The 24672-nt window shown below is 37.5% G+C and overlaps 3 protein-coding genes across 4 annotated transcripts in view; 1 reads left to right on the top strand and 2 right to left on the bottom strand.

Annotated features, from left to right (window-relative positions):
- The window catches only part of LOC143365176 (uncharacterized), a 31773-nt gene extending 26322 nt beyond the window's left edge, over nt 1-5451 (bottom strand). For both annotated transcript variants that reach the window (XM_076805101.1, XM_076805102.1), the window contains exon 1: nt 4103-5451. In XM_076805101.1, the coding sequence (XP_076661216.1) occupies nt 4103-4325 (223 nt within the window). In that variant the 5' untranslated portion in view covers nt 4326-5451. The remainder of the gene's footprint in view (nt 1-4102) is intronic.
- Nucleotides 5452-16936: 11485 nt separating this feature from the next.
- LOC143365175 (cilia- and flagella-associated protein 45) lies at nt 16937-20249 on the top strand. The gene is given in 5 exon segments (XM_076805100.1): nt 16937-18951; nt 19031-19416; nt 19472-19604; nt 19669-19975; nt 20008-20249. Coding segments are annotated over 5 exon segments (1446 nt in total). The 5' UTR covers nt 16937-18573.
- Nprl2 (Nitrogen permease regulator-like 2) lies at nt 20245-24479 on the bottom strand. The gene is made up of 10 exons (XM_076805099.1): nt 24425-24479; nt 24185-24256; nt 23959-24106; nt 23788-23879; nt 23297-23453; nt 21931-22048; nt 21627-21861; nt 20823-20953; nt 20570-20739; nt 20245-20489 (listed from the first exon to the last, which is right to left on the bottom strand). Exons 3-10 carry the CDS (start codon nt 24067-24069, stop codon nt 20313-20315), a joined length of 1191 nt encoding a protein of 396 aa, XP_076661214.1. The 5' UTR covers nt 24070-24106; nt 24185-24256; nt 24425-24479; the 3' UTR covers nt 20245-20312.
- Nucleotides 24480-24672: the final 193 nt, after the last annotated feature.

Here is a 24672-nt window from a genome sequence, read left to right as displayed (position 1 = left end):
GAGCCATCAAATTAATTATAAAAACCCGACTTCGACTTCAGTTATCCGTATCCAATTTAAAAAATCATTTCAACCTACCAAATATTATGACAGCTCTTCCAAGCAATTTGTCGTGACAGTTCTCAGGATTAACAATTAATCATTACCTTACTTACTCACGCTCGTAATATTCACTTCCTCAAAAATATGGAAATACTAATTTTCAAGGAAATCCAACAATTTTTTCATATACGCATCCGCTATATTGAATCCGCCATTTTGTTATTTGTAATTTTGACAACATATTCATAATCAGCGACCCGAAAAACCCCAGAGTGTCAATCTTGAAATAAATTGGAGTACTCCTATTTTGGCCATGTTTTCGCGATTTTACCCCACAATGGCGCTCTACGACCACTTCCCCCTTAACTTAGAGCTTTTACAATATGTAGACATAATTTTTCCATATTTCTAAAATAAATTCACTGTCTATCCTATTACTAATTTTTATTTGTTTTACCTGCGATTATCTTGTTCCTCAAATTTCCGAAATGAAGCCGGCGAATGCAGGTAGGTTCAAAACTGCGTTTAAGCCTTCTAAATTCGTAACTTCGTGCTACCCGAGACATAACACGTGAAATTACACGTCGACGAAATTTTGATAGCGAAAACTGAACGTTTTCTCGAGCTGTGTGAAATGTAGCATTTTCATAATAAATTTAAATAATGTAATTGCGTTGCTGCAATGTTTACCTGTACATGGTTAAAGTATCACCGTCTACTAAAACAAAGCGGCATATGTCGTTTGAAAAAACATGACGTGTACACATTATATGTACATACAGTGTTGAGCGGTGTCAAATAAATTAAGATTTAATTTGATGTTATAAAATACGTAGCGCAATATAGATTACAGAAAATACGGGAAACTGGGATGGTTTGATGCGTTTCTATATTTTCCATATAAAAAACAAAAGATAAGCGTACAATTCAGCATAGGGAGGTCTTTGTAAATCGCGTTAGGTTAGAATTACAAGTAAATTTATTAATATGAAATTATTGTATTAAAGATACATTTCCGTACAGAGAAACCTAAGTTTGTACTTCATTTAGATAAGGTTTTCGTCACTGAGTATTGACTTTTATGAAATATCATTCATTTTTTGCAATACACTCAATATTCTACGTATGCGCCAATTTTCCCTGCTTTTTGCAAGGTTGTGTTACTAGAATTATTGTTTTAAATTTCTACATTTGGAGAGGTATGCAACATACAGTCAAGGGAGGTTTGGAACATGTACCATATCTCCTCAAAGTATTTATTAGATTGCCTCATATGAAATGTCGATGTTTTACAAGGTACCATTAAATAAACATAATTTTTTCCCAAGTAAATCTTGTCTAGAATTGTATTTTAGACATCGTGTCTGGGTCTGTGCTACGATCGAGTGGGACACTGCCATTTTTGAGATATTTATAGGCACACTTGACCCTAAGGATTCGCTAAGAACTTGAGCACGGGTGGAAGATAAGTGTCTTGTTTTAAAACGGGAAAACAGACCAGCCGTACTCCACTCATCGACAATTGACGCATCGCAGGCCCACACTCAGCGGAAAGGTAACACCAGATTCGGGAAAAAGGTCCTTGAACAAGGGATCTTTGTGCAGCGTCCTGCGAGGCTTGCGTGAGAAAATGAAATCACGGAGTCGGTAGACGGTGCACAATCTTTGGATTACGCCCAAAACTGGCGATTCTCCTTTTCATCCCTACGTTCGTAAGAATTAGAGTAAGATAAGAATTAGAATAATTCATAAGAACTAGAACCATAGTCGCCAAATGAGGGGAGGCCGCACGTATTGAGGGGAAACGTTACCTTCTCTCTACCAATATCAGAGTATGCACGACAGAGACGGAACGCGTCACGTGACCCGGCTGTGGGGAATAGCACGGTAGAAGGGAAAATTAGAGTGGGGGAATACGTCTTGATCTGGCGACTCTTCTCAGAACTGTCTGAACTCTCAAAACTTGGAGAACTATCTGAACTTTTAAATACAGGTCACTCTAAACTATCTGAACTTTTAGAACAGTCAGAACATATTAGAACGCTAAATACCTTCGATCTTGCCCAATTAGGACATCGTGAACTTGTACTGAACTTTTGAACTATTGCGAACTTCAAGTGTATTTTAAGAATGCAAAATGTACCGTTTTAAACTAGAGCGTTAATTACCTTGAAGCAGCGGCAATATTGGATAGGACAACGCTCGAAACAAATCCTTTTCACCAAAGCTAGCACCATTGTAATCAACATATTCTGTCAACGAACAACGAGTTTCTTGATTGCGTTACGATAGAAATCCTCTTCAGTTACAAAACTGTCATTTCCATTTTTGAGTTTCTTCTACCACCGACGAATAGTGCATTCACTTAATTATTACCATATTTTAATCAAATATCGCATAATGTTTATTTTCCCACTAATATAAAAAGCATACAAGATAATCCCATTGATTGACGTCGATATCAATTTTATTTGAAAGTAAAATTAGACATTAAAATAAGCGTTGAAGATACGACCTTAAAGAAATGGTATCTATACAATAACAGACTTGGGCATTATCGAAATAAATTATTCAAGTATTGTATAATATAAATGATATATAGGGTGGACCACATAACTATTAACAGCTCAATATCTCGAAAACTATGCCATCGATTTTAAAGTTCTTGGTCTTAAATGGCATGGATCTGAAGGACCTTTATAATTACATAAGCTTTTCCCTTTAAAGGGGGGCGAGGTACCTCTATAATTTTAAATAGAACCCCCTATAAAACGTTACATATTTAGATTCTACAAGAAAAAACAAGTAAATTTTGTCTGAAACATTTTTTTGTCAGGTGTTTCCATAATGAGATATAACAATTTGAAGTTTACGAATAAACAAAGGACTCGAGCGCGTATACATAATTCCATAACGCTATTTTCGAGCGCTTCAAGTAAGTACATAGTGCATACCTACAAGTCGAAACTTCAAACTGTTATATCTCATTATGGAAACATCTGACAAAAAAATGTTTCAGACAAAAATATGTAACGGTTTATAGGGGGTTCTGTTTAAAATTATAAAGATACCTCGGCCCCCTATAAAGGGAAATGGGGGCGCCACTTCACGCTTATGTAATTAGAAAGGCCCTTCAGATCCATGCAATTTAAGACCAAGAACTTTAAAATCGATGGCATAGTTTTTTCGAGATATTGAGCTGTTATGAGTTATGTGGGCCACCCTGTATTATTCTATTTGGCCATATGTCATTTGATGTTACTCGCGTGTCTCTCACAGACTTCGCTACCTGGCTCGCCGCACGAGCGTTGCTCGGACACGACGCTCAACGTGCCTCCTGCTTTCTGTTTATGTTTACGAGTCAACTGTACTCTCTGTCTTTAAATGTATGCATCTATTAATCCATGTAACCGTTTCTCTATATCGTCAGTATTGTTCTTCTTAACGTACCTATTGTTGTTCTTAACGTAATCGACGGATCGTTCTGTCCAAATCTCCAACGTCTACTTTATTTCTACCTCTACTCTCGCGTAGTTAATTTACAACTCTTACCTTTTGCGCTACCCGTTTTCAGAATTAATTGTTTTTTCGAGAAATTCGACTTTGAAAGTCCGCTAAGTTCGCGTGCTTAGAATTGTAAAAAGTAGAAACGATTGGTCATGAACACGTCAGACGATTCCTATTCAACACCACGCGAGTTCGTTGAACTTTCAAATTCGATTTTCTTCAAAAACAAAGCCTCATATAAGATATTTATTTTATACTTTCTGGAATAATTTTAATACAGTGAAAATAATATACTGGTATAAAGTCTTTTAATCTTTTCAATGTTTTAAATTGCGCCTACTCACGTTTGTCATAAAATCCAGAGTCTACCAATAACATTTCTTAAATACGTTCTTGCGTTCAAACTTAAACAATTGATGTTTGTTTTTAAAGAACAGAATGTTGAACGTAAATATGCAAGAGGGTAATTAAAACATTATCGAATTTCTTTTACACGCTCGTTCCTTCCAGAAACATGGCAACCCTCCCCAATTTTCCCTACAGCAAGAAATACCTTTCTCGTCGCAGCATAAGTGTTCCACATCCCAGTCACCCCCTTCATCGTCCTCTTCGTCGCCGGTCGCTTGCTGTTTGCTCGAGGACGGAGTGATTTCGGTGAACACTTCTGTTTTCTCGGGGACTCTGTCATCGCGGGATATCATCACCTTCGGCCAGTTGCTCGACACGAATAATTTCGTGGCAGCTTTGCTCTTCCTTACTTTCCCTTTGTCCTTCATTTTCTCTTCGTTCCTTCTTCTCGACGAGCTTAGCGATTCGTTGTAATTAAACGTACATTCGAATAAGAACGTCGCCGTTCGGTGTCGGTCTTGACGACCGTGAAAATAGTTCGTGACTCGTTCATTTCAAAACAAATGTTTTCGAGAAAATTGTAGATATCATATCCCATATCGTGGCGCGGAAAAAGTTCGAGGGGGGCGACTAGAAGCATGCGAAGCGTACAGTAGGCGTACCAAGAGAAAAACCGAAGGGGAAAGAACAAATCGATAGAAAATTGTTCCGATTCAAGTACACATTCGCGTTTTCCACGCGCAGTTCATTCGCTAACCATTTTTCAACCTTCCGGTGTTCCCGTTTTTCGAAATAATAAATCTTCACCGAAAACGTGTCCCGCATTTTTCGCACACTGTGTCACTTCACTTGAACGGGTAAACGCACCTCGAGAGAAACATCCGTTTAGCTTGGAAACGTGCGAGCCGTTTAATGTAAAAATGATGCAAGCCGAAAAGGTTAATCGTTGGATAATGAGGAATCGAGTGCTATAAAACACAATAATATCGAAAGATTTTACGCCTTATGCGAGCCATGCTAAAATTATATCACAATTACAGTAGGACCCACGTTATCCTGACCTCCGATGTCTGAACTCTTTAGTACCCCAACAAGCTTCAGTTGTAAATAGCTCAATTTACGGCGAACCATATGCAATACTATTTATTGTACAAATTGATAAAAATCGAATCTAGCATTACAACAAAGTAACTGTTCTAATATTCGAACAGTCATTCCACTGTGTTTAATTTAACGACGATGAATCCATTGAGTTGTGGCGTTAAACCGAACAGAGAAATATTCACTTGCAATGCCACTTTCGCATTAAACGGCGTATGTTTCAAAGAGAACTAACATGGAAACACTGTACGGGAATTTAGCAGGCGATAATGACGATTGTAAAACATTTTATAACCGTAGAAAAGCAATCGCGAACCGCGTACGTACGTCGGAAAGCGAATCGAAGCTCTACCGCACGAAAAATGAAGTCGGCAACCGAGGAATCTCGCGCGTCGCGCACGATTGCAGTCGTTCCCTCTTCAGGAAAACTTCTTATTTAGGAAACCCTTCGCAATTGGCTGACTAGAACGCACTCGTTTGGCGCAGCTCGCGAATAAAATGTTTACTCGCTAGACAAAGAGAACGACGAGCCCTTCTTTTCCCCGATATCGCTTTCGCGTTTGCCACTTCCAACGCTACGCTCTGCGGCAACACTATAAAAAACCATACAAATCTGTGCTATGAAAAAGAACTTGTTCCTCCGGTGTATTCAGTATTATTGTTCGCCTCGTGAAGAGAATGTTTTGGTAAATTAAAATTAACACTAAACCTACCAAGCACAAAACATACAATATATACATTATAATTATAATTTCAATAATTGTGAAATAGAAAACCAGCTATTTTGACCGTGGTATGTTTAGTGTTAATACTTATACAAATTACAACGAAACTCCGGATTCGATGTGTTTATAAAAGAAATGGATAGATCAAATACATAATAGTAAATACATTTAAAGAACATTAACAAAGGAAACAAACATGTAGCCTTTATATCTTAAAATATTAATCTCAAGAAAAATGTATTATTATATACTTATATTATTCCTTATATTGTATTATATTATTTATTGCAAGAGAAATTTTTTTTATCTCGTTTGTATCAACGAACCTTTTTTTTGCATAAAAATCCGCAGTATAACAATAAAACTATTAGGTTGTTGCATATTACAAGTTTATTATATACCATTTTAAATAGAACACCGATCTTTTTAATCTTCAGTTTCTGTTTAGATATTTAATCTTGCTTTTAAATAAAGATTGTTGTTTCTATGTCAATCATTGTAGTGGCCGTTTATTCTTTTTAGGAAACACGAAAAATAAACATATTGACGAAACAATGTTTGGTCAAAATGTGCTGGTAAATGAACACACTATTGATGCACACTAAATGATAGAAAAAAAACTCAAAAATGACAATCTTCTAAATGAAGTACGCGAAAGACTAGTGCATTCAATTTTTACTGTAATACAAAAAACTTATGATTCGTTGACGGAACATATTGATTATAATGGTGATTACTTTGATCAGTAATTTATTTAGGAAAAAGTTATGTTTGTTTAATATTATTGTTTAAAAGTCGGACAATTCGTATTTAACAACCTGATAATAACGCTGAGAACACCTATTTTTAGTCGTGACAAAACTATTGGACTGGAACGAAAGTTCGTAGCGTTTTCAAATAAAAATTCGAAGATAAAATTAAGATATTTATTGATAGATTTATTCAATAACATTTATTCTCCATTCTGTTCTATTACTTTTTGCCATTGTTGAAGTAACCGACCGTGTTATTGAATAAACCTATGAATCAATATCTTAATTGTAATTTAAAAACACTAATATAAGTCGTATGATGTTTTTTGAAAAACTGTCTACGAATACTGTATTGTTCATTGACAGCAAGTACAGCCATCTTTGTTTTTTCTAACCTCCAACAGTCTTTTCGTTATAGGTTTATGCTGTTTTTTAATTGTTTTCTGATTTGAACATTTCCACTTTTCTTCAATGCACATATTTCATTTTTTCTACATTAAGAATTCTTTCCTCTAGGATAGATATACTTCTTACCGTCGCCACCTATTTGTAAAAATTGTGATTCCTCTTCTGTTGAATCATAAAGGTAAAAATAGGTGTCGTTATGTTCATTTGCATTTTAGGAAGAGACCCTTCCACAACAATTCTATACCTTATTACAGCCAATTTTGTTCGAGCATCTGTTTTTCCCACATCCTGTCACAATGGAGCCACATCACCGCATTTGACTTCGTGTATTATTAATTCATATTGAAATATTTCAATTTCCTTTCTCGAAAAATGTTTCCTTGTTTCGTTTAATCGTAGCTACAATTTCGATTCGTTTGGACGCCTGACTCCCAAAAAGACTTAGGTTTTTATATAAAACTTTACTTTCCTTTTTTCTTCGAAATTTGCCACAAACAGCAATTTAAAAAAGTAAATTCAAAACAACTCAAGCTGTTTGATCTAATTCTAAAGAAGTTATTCGTTTTCAATGTGTGTACGAATGATTTTTACACTGACTATAAGTACTGTAAATATTCCACACAAACAGATGAATACATATTATAAACTACCAAGGTAGCTAAAACAGTATGAAAATGCAATAATAACTATAAACATACAGGGTGGACCAATAACTTTGATCATCTTGAATATTTTCGTTATTTGTATTAATATGAAACCACTTCTATGGGTCTATCTTTTTCTATGGGTGAAGGCGTTTCGAAGATTTCAAAGTTTCAGAACATATGAAGGTCGATACATGTTTACGCAGAATATGATAGTCCATCGATTCACGATACAGAAGGAGAATTATCCTATTAAAAGAAACTAACAATAAGCTGATCTTGAAATCTCCGAAACGTCTTCGCCCGTATAAAAAATATTTTCATTACAATATCCCCCCTCTATACCATGCATATTGTATGTTTGCATTTTATTATAAATAACAAGGAATTATTCAAGGTGTTCACAAGTTATTGTCTCACCTTGTATAAACATTGATTATACAAGTATATACAATAATTTTAATCCTTAGTGACATGTTTTCCAACCACAAGTAGTTAAACGACAGTTCAATAATAATTAATAGTAAACTAAACTCTAATTGTAGATATATTTTAATTTCCTAATTATAGTATTACTTAAAATTTGAAGGATCATGGCATAATGAACATGTTAAACTTTAATAAATAACTTACTAATTGAGATATGAAGTTTTATGCAAAATTTTCTATAGCAACCGCAAGAAATCGAAATTAAATGAAAAGTTATTTTTTCTAATACTCTTAGTAAGTTGGTAAAAATATGACTGTATTCTTAAATTCTTCTCGTCTTCACTCGTTCCTGTTTCATTTTTGCAATAAAATCCTCAATCTACTTACTATAGTGATTTTTATAGAAACAGCTTGGGTTCTTTCGTGTCCATGAACACGACCTCTACAAAATTCTTTTTGCCGCACGACAAAAAACACCGGTGTTCGCTAAAGTTCGCTTAGCCATATTGATTAGTTTTGTTTTAGACTATACGCATACAGTGGATTCAAAAAGTATTTGAACACTAAATATGTATCCTATTCTCGATAAATTGCCTATACTTAAACTATAATAATTTCGTTCAAAATGATAGTACGACAATAAATTCACTCATTATAAAGCTAGATTTAGCGAGATTTTTTTCACAGTGTAATAGGCGAGAAATTGAAGACGCGTTTTTTTCTCGAAAATGTTATACATTCAAACGTCTGTGAAGACTTTGAAGAACTTCGAAAGATTTAAAGATTCGAGCTTCCTTTTTATAACGATACCTTGAAAATTGATGTACAATTTTTTTAGTCGTTTGATCGAGTTTTGAGTCAGAGGTGTGCCGTCAGTTGTACAGTAGCATAAGTTACACCAGAGCCGGGCAACTGGCGGCCCATGGGCCGCAAACTGTTTCTTTCCCGTGTTCTCAGCAGTGTCGCCAGATGAGGGGAAGGAGCTCGAATTGAGCGGAAAAAGTTACCCTCTCTCTGCCAGTACCGGAGTATGCACGACAGGAACATGGAGAATAGTGCGGCAGAGAGGGAAGTTAGAGTGGGGGAACAAGTCTTGATCTGGCGACACTGATTCTCAGTGCCTACCAGCGTCCCCCACCATTCGGCTGGTATGCTATGAAAGAAACAGAATGATTTCTCTATATATGTCGTCAACGCCTGGATGATAAACGTCGCGGAATTATCCCCACTACCGCGGGGTATACCTCGTGAGGGGCCGCACAGTTCGAGAGGCCTCGGACGCCAAGACTGTAAACACAACACGGCTCGGGTGTGTCTCCTGCACGAAAAACGTGAGGCGCATGCAATAGATAATTGATGCATGAATAGTTCACCTATCTCACTAACAATTTTATTGCATTGCAAATGATATGAACTGTTGTGTGAGTTTTTTCAACGGCAGTTATCCTCTACACTCCTTACTGTTATCTTGCGCCCACGTTTTTCGTTTTAAATCTTACAAGTATTTTCATAGCTATTCAAAATTCACAATCATACATTTTCGGGACTATCTACATATATAGGGTGAGGAATCTGTATAGGGCTAGGAAAAATTATTTTATACTTTTTAATCCGTCTTAAAAACGTGGTATATTAAACATTTTTTTTTATTTAAATATTTGTATCACAATTTACTACACTCATGGGAACATTTATTATATTTACCGTATACCTACTTATTCAATACTCTTCTGTAAGGATAAAATATCTAATTTCGTCTACTAGCCAAATTAAATTGAACTCCGTAGTATAAAATGGATATACGATATTGATCGACTTTTACATACGTCGATGACCGTTTCATTTTAAATTAGTGGGTTCTTCCTACGACCACATATCTATTGTTCGATACTTCAGCTTCACCACCCTCTCTATCTAAACATTCCTTTGTAAAATATATATCGTCGAATATGACAGTAATCGTTAGTATAACTCGTAATTAGACTTCGGATTTCTATGCAATATACAAATTTTTCATCTGAATTACAAGGAACTGTAGTGAACTAAAAATTTATTTTCCGCCTTAATATGTTTAATAAGTAGAACATAGTACAATAGCATTATTGAATTCTTCCACTGTTTTTACAATTTTAAATTACAACTACTTATTTTTGACAAAACTGCATAATCTTACAATTTATTTGTTCGTTTGTTTTGTAAGTATTATGGATTATTGGATACAAAATTTTGTTACACGAATTGTTGGAAGACCAATATGCGGATAAGAGAATTTACATATAACGCAAGACAACTACTTTTTTTTTTATTTAGACTAAAAAGTATTAAATTTTTTTCTTAATATATAATTTAAGTTAATTTTTCTTAAAGATTTTCGACAGTTTCACCTTGTAAATTATTAATTGAAATTATCAAATTTTACAAGTCTGAGTAAGTAATCTAATTTTATAAATGTCTTCTTAATAAATTCACATACGCACGAACATTACTTGAGAAAAGAAGAAATCGTTATAAATCGAATGCTTTCGATTCGTAATATCTATGTGTGTATGTGCAATATCTACATGCAACATACGTTTATATTGAATCAGATACAATTAATAGTTTGGCCAGATTTTGTTCGTAGAAACTATCCTAGTTGAATAAAAAGTATGACTTACAATAATGTGAATAATATATTTTATATATCCTTTATAAAATATTCTATGCAGTATCTTAATGATAAAGGTATTAATAAATTATCTAGGACTTCATTTAATTACTATTTTTATTTAACTGCCCATCAAAATCGGAAGTTCCATACAGATCCACAGTTTGCTAATATAATAATTGACTAGTCGGTGGAGGTTGTATTATATTGACAGAAAATGTAAGCATGCAAAACAATAAAATAAAGTCTTCGCGAAAGGCAACGAATCGTTTGTTTAATTTTTATTTTCCACATAGATACAATGAAATTTCAACTTGGAGTGATCGAATCCGAGGATCGAATATTTTGTAATATCCAGGGCATATGTATATTTTTCTTGAAACATAAATACATATTGTCAGCAGACAAGTGACGTGCAACCATATGTGCGTTTTCCCACCTAAGGAAAGCCAACGTCGTAGGGAAACTTGGCGACGACGGTACGTAACCACCGACAGAAGGGGTGAATCACCCCATCCACGCATTGTCGTAGAATTATTTAAAAATCAAACACGCTGTGTAACATTGAAAACATTTTTGTGTATCAGCGGGCGGGCGCTCAAATTAGGGCAGCAGCTGTACGAAAAATGGATTCTCTTTCTTCGGAAAACGTTCTCGCATTTTAACCCTTAACTGGTATACTGGGGTCCCTCATAAACTCAACAAACTTTCTGTACACTCACTTTAGCTATTGTATTGTACAATCGCAAATGTTTCTTTAAGTTCTTTGGAATATTTGGATTATTTACTCCTAAATTGTACAGGGTGGATCAATAACTTTGACCACCCTGAATATTTCCGTTATTTGTAATTGTATGAAGAAATGATATATGCAAAACTTGCATGGCATAGAGGGGGAAATATTACGATGGAAACATTTCTTATATGGGTGATGGTGTTTCAGAGATTTCAAAGTCACCTTGATTTCTTTAAATGAAATTACCTATTAATAGGTAAATAATTACCTTTTGTATCGTGACTCGATAGACTATAATATCAAGTTCTGTATAAAAATGTATTAACCTTTGTATATCCTAAACCTAACAGTTAACGAAATATTATCGAAATAATTTTCAGTAGGTACGGTGACCTTGAAATCTCCGAAACGTCGTCCTCCATATAAAAAATTATTACATTATAATATTTCCCTCTCTATACCATGAAAGTTCTGTATATATAATTTTTCCATATTACTATAAATAACGGAAATATTCAAGATAGTCAAAGTTATTGGTCCAGCCTGGGGAAATTTATACAGAATTTTAGAAAGGTTCTGGTGTGATACTTCGTAATCTAAATAAACACTGTATCACTAAAAACAGAGAATAAACAGTTCTTGAGAGTAAAACTTTGAATTGAATTGGTAAAGACAGATATTTATTTACTCATTTACAAAACAGTTCTCGATCATTGTGACGAATGCTGAACAATGAATGATAATTGGAGCAACAAATACTCCAATGAATAGTTGTTTCGAGCGTTGTCTTGTCCAATATTACCGCTGATTCAAGCCAATTAACGCTCTAGTTTTAAAACAATAAATAATGTATTTTACAGTCGTAAAATACCCTTAAAGTTCGTAATAGACAATAAATTCTACAATTCGAAGTACAAATTCGAAGTTATTCGGTGTTCTAAAATGTTCTAACTGTTATAATGGTTCAGAGTGTTTTAATCGTTTTGAGAGTTCAGACAGTTCTGCTTGTTATGAGAGTTCAAAGAGTGCTAACTCTTACACAATTTCCTACCTCTTCCCTAGATCGGGAAGAGAACATTCCTTTGGTAAGGATGAAAAGGGGACGAATCACCAGTTTAGTAATCCAAAAATTGTGGTAACGCCTACTGACTCCGTGATTTCATTTTCCACGTAAGCCTTGTGGGACGCTGCTCAAAGATCCCTTGGATCCAAAGATCCTTCCCGAAAACTGGTGTGGCCTTTCCGCTGCGTGTGGGTCTGCGATACATCAATTGCCCTTGAGTGGAGTACGGCTGGGGTGTTTTCCCGTTTGAAAAGAAGACACTTCACTTTCAGCCGTACCCAAGGGGGCCGGCAGGCATTTGGCCTTGACTGTCACGCTATGTTACGCTGTGCCTTTTTTCTAGACATTTTACGTCTTAAATAAGTAAGTAAGCCAAATGTCTGCCGGCCCCCTTTTTCTTTTTATCGTGAGGAAATGTTTTTCGCATACCCCGCCTCCCTGGGGAGAACCGGGATTATATGGGGGGGGGGGGCAGAGACTACTCGCTAACACCTCACGCCCACCTAAGCTAAAGGAGAGGTGCCTGAATCACGCGAGTACTCAACAGGACACATCTCAGCTAACACCATACCCCGGGGGAGGGGGTTAGCCTCCCCCATTGCCTACACTATAAGACCCCGGGCGGAGGGACCCGCCCGGTGTCCCCATCCCCGGAGCCTTCGGATTGGGCTTTCCGAGCCCCAGCTCGGTCCACCCACAGCTCCCGGAGTCTTCGTGCCCCGCTCGGAGCCGGTGTCCCGAAGGAACCAGCTCCGGCCGAGGTAAGAAGACGCCGCCACCGGAAGGAAAGGCCGTCGGAGGCGCGATCCGGCACGCCCCGATCCTTCCTACCCAATACCCACCCACGGATCCCCCTCCCCTCTGGGGGAGGGACGGACCGGCACCGCCCCACACCGGGAAATTAACCCGGGGGGTGCCGCCCCAGGACGGGGGGAGCCATGCTCCCCCTGGGAGCCCGGGTCAGCTCGCACCCCGGGTCCATGCCTGCCGGCCCCCTTAATGAATCCTTAAGGCTAAGCATGCCGACGAGAACGTCCTGAAAGCCTCACCTCTCGCCTATTCCTGGCTGAAGCCCAGGGAGCGCGGGACTGACGAGAGGGTGTTTTGGTTCCGGGGCATACGCTATGCGATGCGTCGATGCCCCGGTCAGGTAGACACCCCCCGAGGAGGTCAGCGTACTGGTGGTCGAGCGAAATCTCGGACATTCGAGATTCCTGTGTCCGCGCCCAACGCCAGTACACCCGCGCTCGACCGGGCCACCCAGTGGGTGGCGAAGAAGAGACGAGAGTCGCCGCCCTTTATTCTGAGTACAGGGCGGTCAGGATGGTTCTCCAGCGTGCCATTGCCGCTGCCAAAGCCAAAGCCTGGGAAGAGCTCCTCAGGTCCCTTAACCTGGACCCATGGGGGCGCCCCTACAGGGCGGTTCTTGGGAAGCTCCGCCCGTGGGCACCCCTCGTGACGGAGGAGTTAGACCCCGAGTTTCTGGAGCGGGTCCTTAATACCTTCTTCCCCCTCGGGGGGGGGGGGGTGGGGTGGGGTGAGAGAAGGTCGCCCCATGCGGTCCATTCCACCTGGACCGACGAACTCGGGGTCACGATGAGTGAGCTCACCCGGGCCGTCCAGCGAATCCGGGATGGGTGCAAGAAGATCCCCGATCCCGACGGAGTTCCTGGACGAGTTTTGGCCTTGACCTTGGACGTCCTCGTCCCGGCCTTCATTCAGATTTTAAACTCCTGTTTGAGCCGGGGAATCTTCCCCAAGGCCTGGAAAGTCGCCAGGCTGGTCCTCCTCCGAAAGGTAGGAAAACCCGCAGATTCTCCCTCTGCGTACTGGCCCCTGTGTCTCCTCGACGAGGCGGGGAAGATCATCGCCATATTGTCGGGCGATCGACAATAGATGTGATCGTGAGGCCTTGCCACCCTCCAGGAAACGGCTGTCGCTCGGGGCAGGGTGTTGTTGACGGTGAGCCTTGATATCACCAATGCCTTCAACACCCTGCCCTGGGACGAGGTAGTGAGGGCACTGGAATACTTCCAGATGCCCTTCTACCTCCGGGACGTGATCCGGGACTACCTAAGGGACAGGTGGTTCGAGTATCGATGGCTGAGATAGATGACGTGGCAGCTGCAATTGGGCGTTTGTTGCCCAATAGCGGGGGGGGGGGGGGGGCGATGATCGGATTCGTCGTCTTTACGCGGGGTTGGTGCAATCAAAATTCCTTTATGGGGCGTCCCCGCCGAGGCCGGCGGCCCCCGACTAGGGGCCGCAGACAAGTTGGTGGCGGTGGGACTGCGTAGCACCGCCTCCAAGGGGGGATAGCCTTTTCCCCGTCCGTTCTCCCTTTCAAGTTGGAAATAAAAGGGGATCGACACGAGGGGTGGGACAGGGGGAGGGGGCTGACGCGAGCCAGACCTCGCCTTGGTCTCCTCCTTGTCCTTTTCGGAAACCTCCTCCCTCGGCCCTACAGGGTTCTGCACCACCCGAGCGGGGGGGGGGGTCTGTGAGGCTAATAGATTAGGTACTTTGCTGGGGGGAGCTTCTCTCACCCCTGGGACTAGGGCTTCTAAGCCAGGGGTGGAGGTGGTTGGTAGTATTCGTTTTCGAGATCCCGACCACCTCCAATTAGCCCAGGGAGGTCACCGTAGGTTTTTTAGTGGACAGGACTGGCCCATCTGGACAGACGAACCCCACATCACTCTGTCTCTCCCCCAGGAGGGCGGGGTATGCGTAAACCATTTTTCCTACGATAAAAAAAAGGGCCAAGCATGCCAATGAGGGCGTGTATGTGAGTGATTTAAATTATTATCTACCCGACATGATCAAGCTACCCAACACGATCAAGCTACCCGATGCCATCAAGCTACCCGAATATTCAGATATCTCGAGTAATCGCCCGAGCCTGCTGGACTTTTTTCGACTCGATTCGACTGGGCGGGTATCCGTAACTTCGGATACCCACAAACTCTTAGGGCCTACCCAATTAACCCAAATTATCTCAAGTACTAAAAATTTTTGCATAACTTATTTTTTTTAGTTTTTAACTTAAATTGTTTCCATTTGTATTTTTTGGCCGCGAAGGAGTCCTTTGACCGAACAGGGCTCTGGGCTGCAGGCCATAAAACCCATGCCTAGATCCGCCGTTAGGCATTGAATGTTCGGGATTCAAACGAAGGAGTTTCTCGTGCGACCTCGCGAGTCGGAAAGTCGTTGACGGTTGCTTGTTTGTGTCTCGGGCGCCGCGCCCGCTCCAACCGTTTTGCAAAAACCACAAGCAGCCTCAACGGCGTACGGCTAACTCCTTCGTTTGAATCTCGAACAACTCTACCAATCAGCAGGATGCGAAATCATATTCGTATCCCGGGCGCGTTCTTCCGAGCGTGCGACATAGACACTTTCCAAACAACTGCCTTCGCGATCACAAGTCAATCGTCCGAGCGTGACTGCGTCACCTTTTCCAAGTTCAATTCTCGCGACTGCGTCGTTTTCTTCTTGTTTCAATTGTTGCGTTAATTTAAGTTTTGTGTTTGTGAATTTTAATCGCCCGACGCTAAAGTAAAGACGAAGTAAAGGCGAACATCGCGGCTCGGTTTATTCTTGGTTCCCGTGTTTCTTCCTTTGATGCCCGTCTCTCACTCCATCGACCGGCGGTCAGTTGCCGACACATTGAAAGATGTTAGATCTTTGAATTTTGGGCTTACGATTGACCTAAATCGCAGTTTCTCACAATTTTTGCCATTTTTAATTATCGATAAACTCATAGCAACTTTAAACGATTTTGATGACACTTTGTGCATGTGTGTAACATACATAGATCTACGAAAGGAATATTTTCAATTTTCATTATAGGTACAGATAAAAAAGTTAAAAATCGTGACATTCACTTTTTTTCGCAGTTTCAATATTAAACAAGTTGTTAAAGGGTGTCTACTTAATTTTGTCCCTGACTGTATGTTACGACCTATATAATATTATTAATATTTAATGTAAGACAACAGTAAGACAAAAAGTAAGACAACAATATTTTGTTTACTGCAAGCTACATCTGTAAATTTCGAACAGAGGTGGGCAATATTTGGCGAAATAAATATTTCAAATACTATTTAATATTTTAGATTTTATTTGCATTAAACAAATGATATTTTAAAGGGGATATGTAACTGTAAAAATCAAATATTTAATTTTGCTAAACTTCCATTTTAGCAATCTAAAATATTTTATGTTAATAATCTAGCATAAAACAAACTACTTCGATCTTACTTGGAATATTGAATCATCTTCTAAGTAATGCGGTTTTTCAATTCATTCTTTGATTTAAAATTTAAGAGTTTCTATCGTCGACTTGTTAAAAGACATTAAAAAACGAGTTTCAGACAATTATGGTAAAAGGTATTTCTGATAAAGTTGAAAGTGTTTCCTTGCGTCGTCGTTTACTCAAAAATTTATTGAACGCAAACCATTATTTTCAGCAAAAATATTTAAAATAAAGAAAATATTTCAAGACGCAATCCAAATATTTTCAATATGCTTCAAATAAAATATTATGTTCAAAACTTATTGGATCAAGTAAAGGACTTTACTTTCAAAGTTATGTGCATACTTTAAAATAAATAGGATTATTTAAAATACCATTTTACTCAGCTCTGGTTTCGAGCGCATGTTTCCTGCAATTAAAGTATCTTTTTTGCAAGAAAAAATCTGTTTTTCGGAGTAATCGGAATGTATCTCAGTGTGCTATCGAACAAACAAACGAAACGATCGACGTTTAGCGTTTCAAAACATTTAGCACGTCTCTCAGTCACCGGTACTCCTTTCTACCAGTGAATCCAACCCTTGTTCACTGATAAATAAACTGCGGATTTTCATGCAAAAATACACTTTGTCGGGCTAAGTGGACTTGAACATAAATTAAATCATTTACTTCGGCGAATTGTAAACAAATTCGTTATGCTATAAGTGTGTCAAATTTGCGGTTTAATGAGAACCGTTTTCACACTATTTCTATACATTCATTGTACAAGATAGTTTTATTTATATGGTGGTACATACAGTGGATGAAGTCGGGTCAAAAATGACTTCAATTTGCAGAACATCATTCTCAAAGAATCAGAAGAATGCAAAACTCAAGTTCTGTAAACATCAACCAAAAATCCCCTGCAATTGCGAAAGTAGATCAAGTCATGTGAATTATTATTGCGTCCCTTGCAATGGGAAAGAGGTAGAATATTACTTGTTTTCACTATTACCGTATTACGAACGTCTGTGTTAATTTATGCACATATAGCGATGCATAAATTATTGTACTGCAGTTATTACGCAACAAGAACTGTTTCTATAAATAACGTTTAATATATGTGCAGTATAATAATTTTAAAGGGTAATGAACTTTATTCAATTAATTTGTATACAATCGATATGCCTCTTAAATTCAAATGTAGACTTTGTAGAAACCACAGTGTTATACTGTACATAGAACATAATACAAAAATAAATACTTAAGTACTGATTACTTGTGAAAAAAAAACGGAAACGTATGAAAAAATTGTTTTCACACTTCGTTATTACCATTCTTAATGAATTAATATGTAAAAGGCTTTTTACTAATCATTTTTAATATTTTTACAAGGAATTAACTGAATTGTAAAAACGAGGAGTACAAAAATATAAATGAAATGATTAATTCCCGTTCTCTTAAAGATTTCATTAGGTAAAAATAATATAAAATAAATGTTAAGCTGTAATATGAATTATTGTTTTTCAAAATCTTATTTTATCATGTCTAACAAAAGTGTAAAATCAACAATCAATGTATTACCCTACAATTCCAACATGCATCTGTTCTTTCATTCCCTGATATGCAACTAATTCTAGAATGATCAGAGTGGACGTATCAAAGAGTATTTCATTCTCCAAATAAAAGAGAAATATACAATACTTTGAACTGAGCATGCACTTTAACTTTTTAGAAATTAATGGTGACCGTTATAAAAATTTAAATATTACTTATGTATGATACAGCGATAAATTTGATTTTGCTGCACTTATTTGTACTACTAGACTTTGTTTTAGTTATTGACGGCTACGTTTAAACGCAATGAAAAGTAATAATGATGAACACTTCGTATTGTTATCCTTTACATATTTCAGTCGACTAAAGGAAGAGTCAGGAACGAGATGGGAAAAATGAATACGCTTACAAAAAAGAAACCGCTCTCCGCAAAGGTCCTGACGAAGGAGGAATACGAAATATTTCGGACATGCAGTGACTCTATGACGAAAGAGGAGCGCGAAGTAGCCCTCAAAATGGAGGCAGAGGAAAGAGAGAGGCTCATAAAGGAGAGTATGCAGAGAAAGGAGGAATTTCGTAAATTGGACATGGACAGGCCCCGAGAAAAAAGCGCTGAGTTGGCCGAGATCGAGGAGGAGGCCAGGAAAAGGACTAAATACGTGCTCGAGAGAGCTCAGAACATGAAACTGGAACAGGAAGAAGAGATACAGAAGTGCAATAGGATTATTCTGGAAACTAAATGCCGTGCTATACGCGATGCGCAGGTGAATGAACAGCTTAAGATAAAAACTAGAGATGTAAACGTAAGACAAATTTAACGCGTTGCCTGTGTCCGCCATACAGTTAGCAGAGAGGAAGCTGATTGAGATTGAGCTGGAAGAAGAAGAGAAGCGTTTGAACGACATGGTGGAGAACGAAAGAAGATGGGCGATTAAAGAAGAACTTAAAAAGGAGCAACAGATGGCGGCAAAAAAATTGGAGTTCGCCAGCAGTTTGATGGATCAAATACGCGAGAACGAGGAACAAAGACTTCTGGAGTTTTCAAGGAAACAAGAAGAAAGTCGACTAATTAATTTAAGTAATATTGCTTGGCAACAGGCAGAGATTTCGAAGCTGCAAAACAAGGAGGCCGAATTCGCTCGAACTCGACAGGAAATCGCAGAGGGGAATAAACAATTAAAACATCTAAAGGCTATGGAGGAACAAGAAAATAAGATCATCGATGTTAGGTATGCGTTTCGTTATTTTAAATAAAGGTTGGCAATCCAATATGTTTATTTGTAGGATTCAAGAGTACCAAAGAGACAAAGAAGAAAGGGAGGCAAAACTGGCTAAAAAACGAAAGGAAGAGAAAATGAGAAAGGATCAAGAGAAAGCGAAAGTGGCGTCCCAGACGTTGCGGAATCAAGACACACAAGTATATTATTTTGAAAACGGTAAAAAACCTGTAAGTCGAAATTTAATTACTCACTTATTTCTAGGCACGAATAGACGAGCTAACCGTTGCCCGGATTCAAGAAGAAGTGGAGCGAGAATGGAGACAAAAAGAGAAGGAAGAGGCTCTCAGACGAGCTCAGGCGCAGAAGAGTCTAATGGAAGAACGGGAGAAACAAATAAATAATAAACGAATAATGCAGGCGATTGAGATTGAACGAGAGCGACGCGAGTTTGAAAAAATTGTACGCGTTCAGAAAGAAGCTTTCTGTCGAGAGCAGAAAGAACTTGAGAAAAAGCAACGGCGATCTTTAATTCACAGGAGTGAAATATTGAAACAGGTTCGCTTCTTATTTTCCCAAATTAAAATGGCATCTAAAAATAAAATTACATAACGTCGTAACCGATCATCTTCCTTTTTTTTTGTCAGGTAAACGAGAAAGAAAGGGAACGCATCGAAGCTCGGCAAAAGATGTTCGAAGAAGGTCTGGCGATTCGCACGGAGGCTGAAATACGTAAGAAAAAATTGCGGGAGGCAATAGAGAAAAAATGCGATGAGATGAGAAGCAACAAAGTACCTGACATGTATATAAACGAAGTGAAACGAATGATTGAGAATATCGATTGAAGGAGACGTATATTTATGTATGTATCTCTGCTTGTGAAGTTCATACGCTACTGCCTTTTTATGTTACTTCCATAACATGACAACATTCGGATCGCGTTCAACAATGTCCTCAATCTGCGCCGCCGACTGACCCGTACTACAACAAATTTCGTCCAGGCTATACGTTCCCGTGAAATATTTGTATACAGGATTGTTTTTCATTTCGTCATTACAAGGAGATCCTGGCAGACATATTGGGTACTGAAATAAAAAATGAAGGTGGATAAATTTAAATAAATATGCACTGATGCTTCTTTATTTAAAAAAGTTAAGAAGTAAACCTTATACACTCTACGAATGAGACCTTCGATGAGACCAAATTGTACCAGCCTTCTTTCATTGATTCTTAGATTCTGAGGATTAAGTCTTTGGCACAAGTCCCTCATGCTGCTACCATGTGTCATACTCGCATACATTCTGTATATGTCTCTGAGATACGCCGGTTGTCTAGCTGTCGGAAGCATAAGAAACATAGCTTTATAAAATGCATCTTCTTGCCTTTGTAGATCTTTACATTACAAATATAAAGCTTACGAAATTTTGAAGCATATGCTATACACCGTTCCTGTAATTTAGTATTTTCTGCCAACTCTTTTAATTTAGATGTTGCTGCATAAACATTACTGTACTGGAATATTGGGATCAATGTTACCACGCCGTAATATCTAAAAAATAAATAATATTTAACTCTCATTTTCACAACATAATGTGTCCCTCGTGTGTCCAATTGACACAATCGTAAAACATCAAATGAAATGAAATAATAAATAACTAACTTTGCTAACTATTTTATTGAGAATAAAGTAATAAATATTTACACAACATGTTGCTCGCATTTCTCAATTTCATCCACACGTGTTCGACTTCGCTTTGTTTTGATCAAACAAAAAGAATACGTAATGTCTCTTCTTTGCTCCTTCAAGTTTATGCCAACTTTTGATATCCAAAGCTATACATGTCTAGCTGCATTCTGAAGGGGTTGTACAGTGAATACATAATTGTCGTGTAACAATTACAAAACAGCCGTCAAAGGACTTGAAAAAACGTGAAAATTATGTGCATCAGATTGACACATCAGGGCTCTTTTTGTAACAAATGTTATCACATTTTTTGTCGATGTTTTGCTATTAACAATACTAAATATATGTATTTCATGTTAAAGGAATAAAAGTCACAAAATGTTAGATCAATTGTTCTACAAATGTTAGATCAATTGTTCTACAAATGTTAGAATAATAACATTCTTTATGTGAAAAATGTGTCAAATTGACACGAGGGACGAATGAGGACTAAATTAAGAAACTTATGTGAAATAAATTCTTATGTACAAATATTTACACAAGGTTCTGCACGCAGCTCTTAACGAGATTATTTTCTACATCTGCTTCTGCTGCTATTCGTGCAACGTGATTAAATCCATCGATATAAGGCAATACTTGTTGTGTAGTCAAATCCCACTGATCACTCTGAAATGCTTCACGGCCTTCCAAGAATATTGGTACCTGATGATCAAGAACTGGTTTCGGCTCAGGTGCTAACTTTATGACTTTCAAGTGGGACGTCATTGTCCCCTCTAATAAAATATTATACTTCATATTTTTTATATATCTGGATAAAAGTATCGATTTAAAGTATTTCTTACCTGTTAATGTACACATTTTGTGCATATTTAGATCCTGCATCACCTGTTGAAGCATTTCTGCTAACCTTGTTTTATCATCAGATGCTGACAAAAAACAATTTTCTATTTCGAGAGCCATCTGAAAAATGAAAGTTATTGTGTAAGCTAAATATTAGCCATATGCAAAAGTTCCCATTGTTTTTTCTGGAGAGTGTGCAAAATATTGTCAAGTATTTACTTTCCACTATCTTTCTCATAGCAAATTGATTGTATCACAAAAAGATGATATATATGTATATATATAAGGAAGATATATATATCTTCTTAATTTTAATATAACGTTTTCTAAAGAAGGTGTTTTGTGAAAAATAAAATAGCTAATAATCTAATAAAATTGAATCGGATTCAATTAATTTAGTAATAAACGTGTAAGCATCATCACAGAACTAACAATAATTTTCCAACTACTTTATTTAGGCCCGCTACACGCATCCGTTGTTTTAACGTGCGGCGATCGTGCGGTACCGGAACTGCGGTTTGAAGTACTATGGATGCAATTAGACGCTGCACATTTGTTTGAACCGTACTTGCTCCATACTTCCGTTATTCTGCTGCACGGTCGCCGCACGTTAAAACAACGAATGTGTGTAGCGGGCCTTAATCATCAGTTTGTTCCTGGTTAATTTGTCATTTATTTCTCTGTGTTATTAATTAAAATGTTCTGTTCCAATCCTAAAAATTGTTCAATACATGATTTATCTTTAAGATAAAAATTATTTACATTAAATCTTTAAAATTGCTTTAAACATGTTTTTTCTGATAACATATTATTTTCATACATTCCCCAAACAAATATTTTGGCAACAATTTTGTTTAGATTAACACATTGAGTGTCAATTCAGTAATTCTAAGAATTTCACAGAATCAAAGTAATTAACTTAATGAAGCAAATATTAAAAAGTTAAGGTTTATGATAATATTACATGTCTTGAGAAGTACACAATATTTAATATAAATTTTGTTCAATTCATAAAATGCGTCATGGAAAAAATGAAGTGCATATGAAATGGAAACTGCCCTAAAACTGTTTCAAAAGAAATTTTCTATTGTCCAAATTGCTAGTCCTAAATCCAAGTAAAAACATAGTCACTAAATTTATTAAAAATCTAGATAACTATGGCATAAAAAATCGTTCTGGTTGTCCTCCTGTATTAACATAGCGTCAAACGTGTGCAATTTGAAGCCTAGCAATTTTTATCAAACAATTGCAGATACTACCATAAAAGAAAACTGTAAAATTTAAATCAACAAACGTACATTGGTTCTTAAAGCCAGCTAACAACAAACAATGGTAATTTTTGCATGATTCTTATAAACAAATACTTACCAAAAAATCAGACATCTTTTTAACAACAGGTTCATAGTGCACTGTACGAGCTCCTGCATCGCATACAAAGCATAAGTTAAAATAAAAAGCGTTTCTAGCATATTTCTTATCATCAATTTTTACAGGAAACCCTAAAATCTTGTAGTCTTTCAACGTTCTAAGAAAGAAATGAAAAATTCCATTCATTTTATGAATGAATAAATCAACGCTCTAAATCAGGCCTGTCAAGCCATCGTTGCTTGTAGAACAGATGTGGCTGCTTCTCCTCTTCGCCTGCTCGGCGTGTCAGTCCCCACTATGTCCACTTCGACTTTTCCTACGGCACGAGGCCCACGACCGCTGCACCGTCAAGTTACTTACCACTATGTACTATGTATTCATGGGCATGTGCATGTAAAGAGCAGGCTGAGCAGGCAAAGAGGAGAAACAGCCACATATGTTCCGTGAGCCATCATTAAGCAGACCTGCTCTAAATTAAAAACAATACTTACACAGTGATTGTACTGCGTTGCAATTGTGCCTTTGGTATAATATAGACACTGACATTATCAAAAATGTCCTTTGAAATAAAGTTATCTGGCACCTAAAAAAGACTTTATTATTCTATTGTACATAATTTAATTAAAATCACTCATCAGTGAAGTTATAGTAAAATTGCTAACCTGACAAGTAATTTTTGGACCTGCAATATGATGAAATTCTGAAAAGAATATACATCTAATAGGATCTTCTCGTCCCTTGTTTTCTGTATCATTTACCATTGTTACTGACATTATTTCCTTGTTTTGTACTTTTATCAAACCCGATTCTCTATAATTCACAGAATAAATTAATAAACATGTTAAAATGTATTTATGTTTCCTATCGCGATACTAGTTAAATACGAACTTAATCCATTCTTCTTTTGCACATTGTAAATAAACTTCTACAGATCAACTTTCGTGTTGACTGATAAAGCTCCTAAAATCCAAAATCCATCCTCAACATATGCTAGGATTAAAAAATTTGCTTTAATTTATAAAATTTGAATTGTTGTACTTGTTTTAAAATATTGGAATGCATTGCCAGAGAATTTCCTCTTTGGCATTACTGATTAGTGACGGGAAAAAGTAACTGAAAGTAACTGACCAGCTATAACCACAGACGAAGTATAGGCACAGACGAGGTATAGGAGTAGACCAATCACCCAATGTATTTTCTATACTTCGTCTGTGCTATAACTAACTAGGTATTTTTGAAGAAGTAACTAACTAGTTACTAAAAATTTAACTATAGTTACTCGAAAACCAACAAGTAGTTATTCAAAGAAGTAGAACTGTTACATTGGTATTTACCTACCAAAAATATTTATCATTTAACGTCGGCGACAGGTCCCG

The sequence above is a fragment of the Halictus rubicundus genome, chromosome 2, assembly GCF_050948215.1.
Source record: "Halictus rubicundus isolate RS-2024b chromosome 2, iyHalRubi1_principal, whole genome shotgun sequence".
Taxonomy (NCBI): domain Eukaryota; kingdom Metazoa; phylum Arthropoda; class Insecta; order Hymenoptera; family Halictidae; genus Halictus; species Halictus rubicundus.
Note: the sequence above shows the minus strand (reverse complement) of the source record. Positions and strands in the feature narration are given on the sequence as shown.

Bases quoted from the DNA above. Each gene is read 5' to 3' on its own strand.
- Nprl2 (XM_076805099.1), bottom strand. From the start codon at position 24,069: ATGTCAGTAACAATGGTAAATGATACAGAAAACAAGGGACGAGAAGAT. The intron at 23,880-23,958 runs GTTAGCAATTTT...AGTCTTTTTTAG, and splicing joins GTCCAAAAATTACTTGTCAG to GTGCCAGATAACTTTATTTC. The intron at 23,454-23,787 runs GTAAGTATTGTT...TTTCTTTCTTAG, and splicing joins CAACGCAGTACAATCACTGT to AACGTTGAAAGACTACAAGA.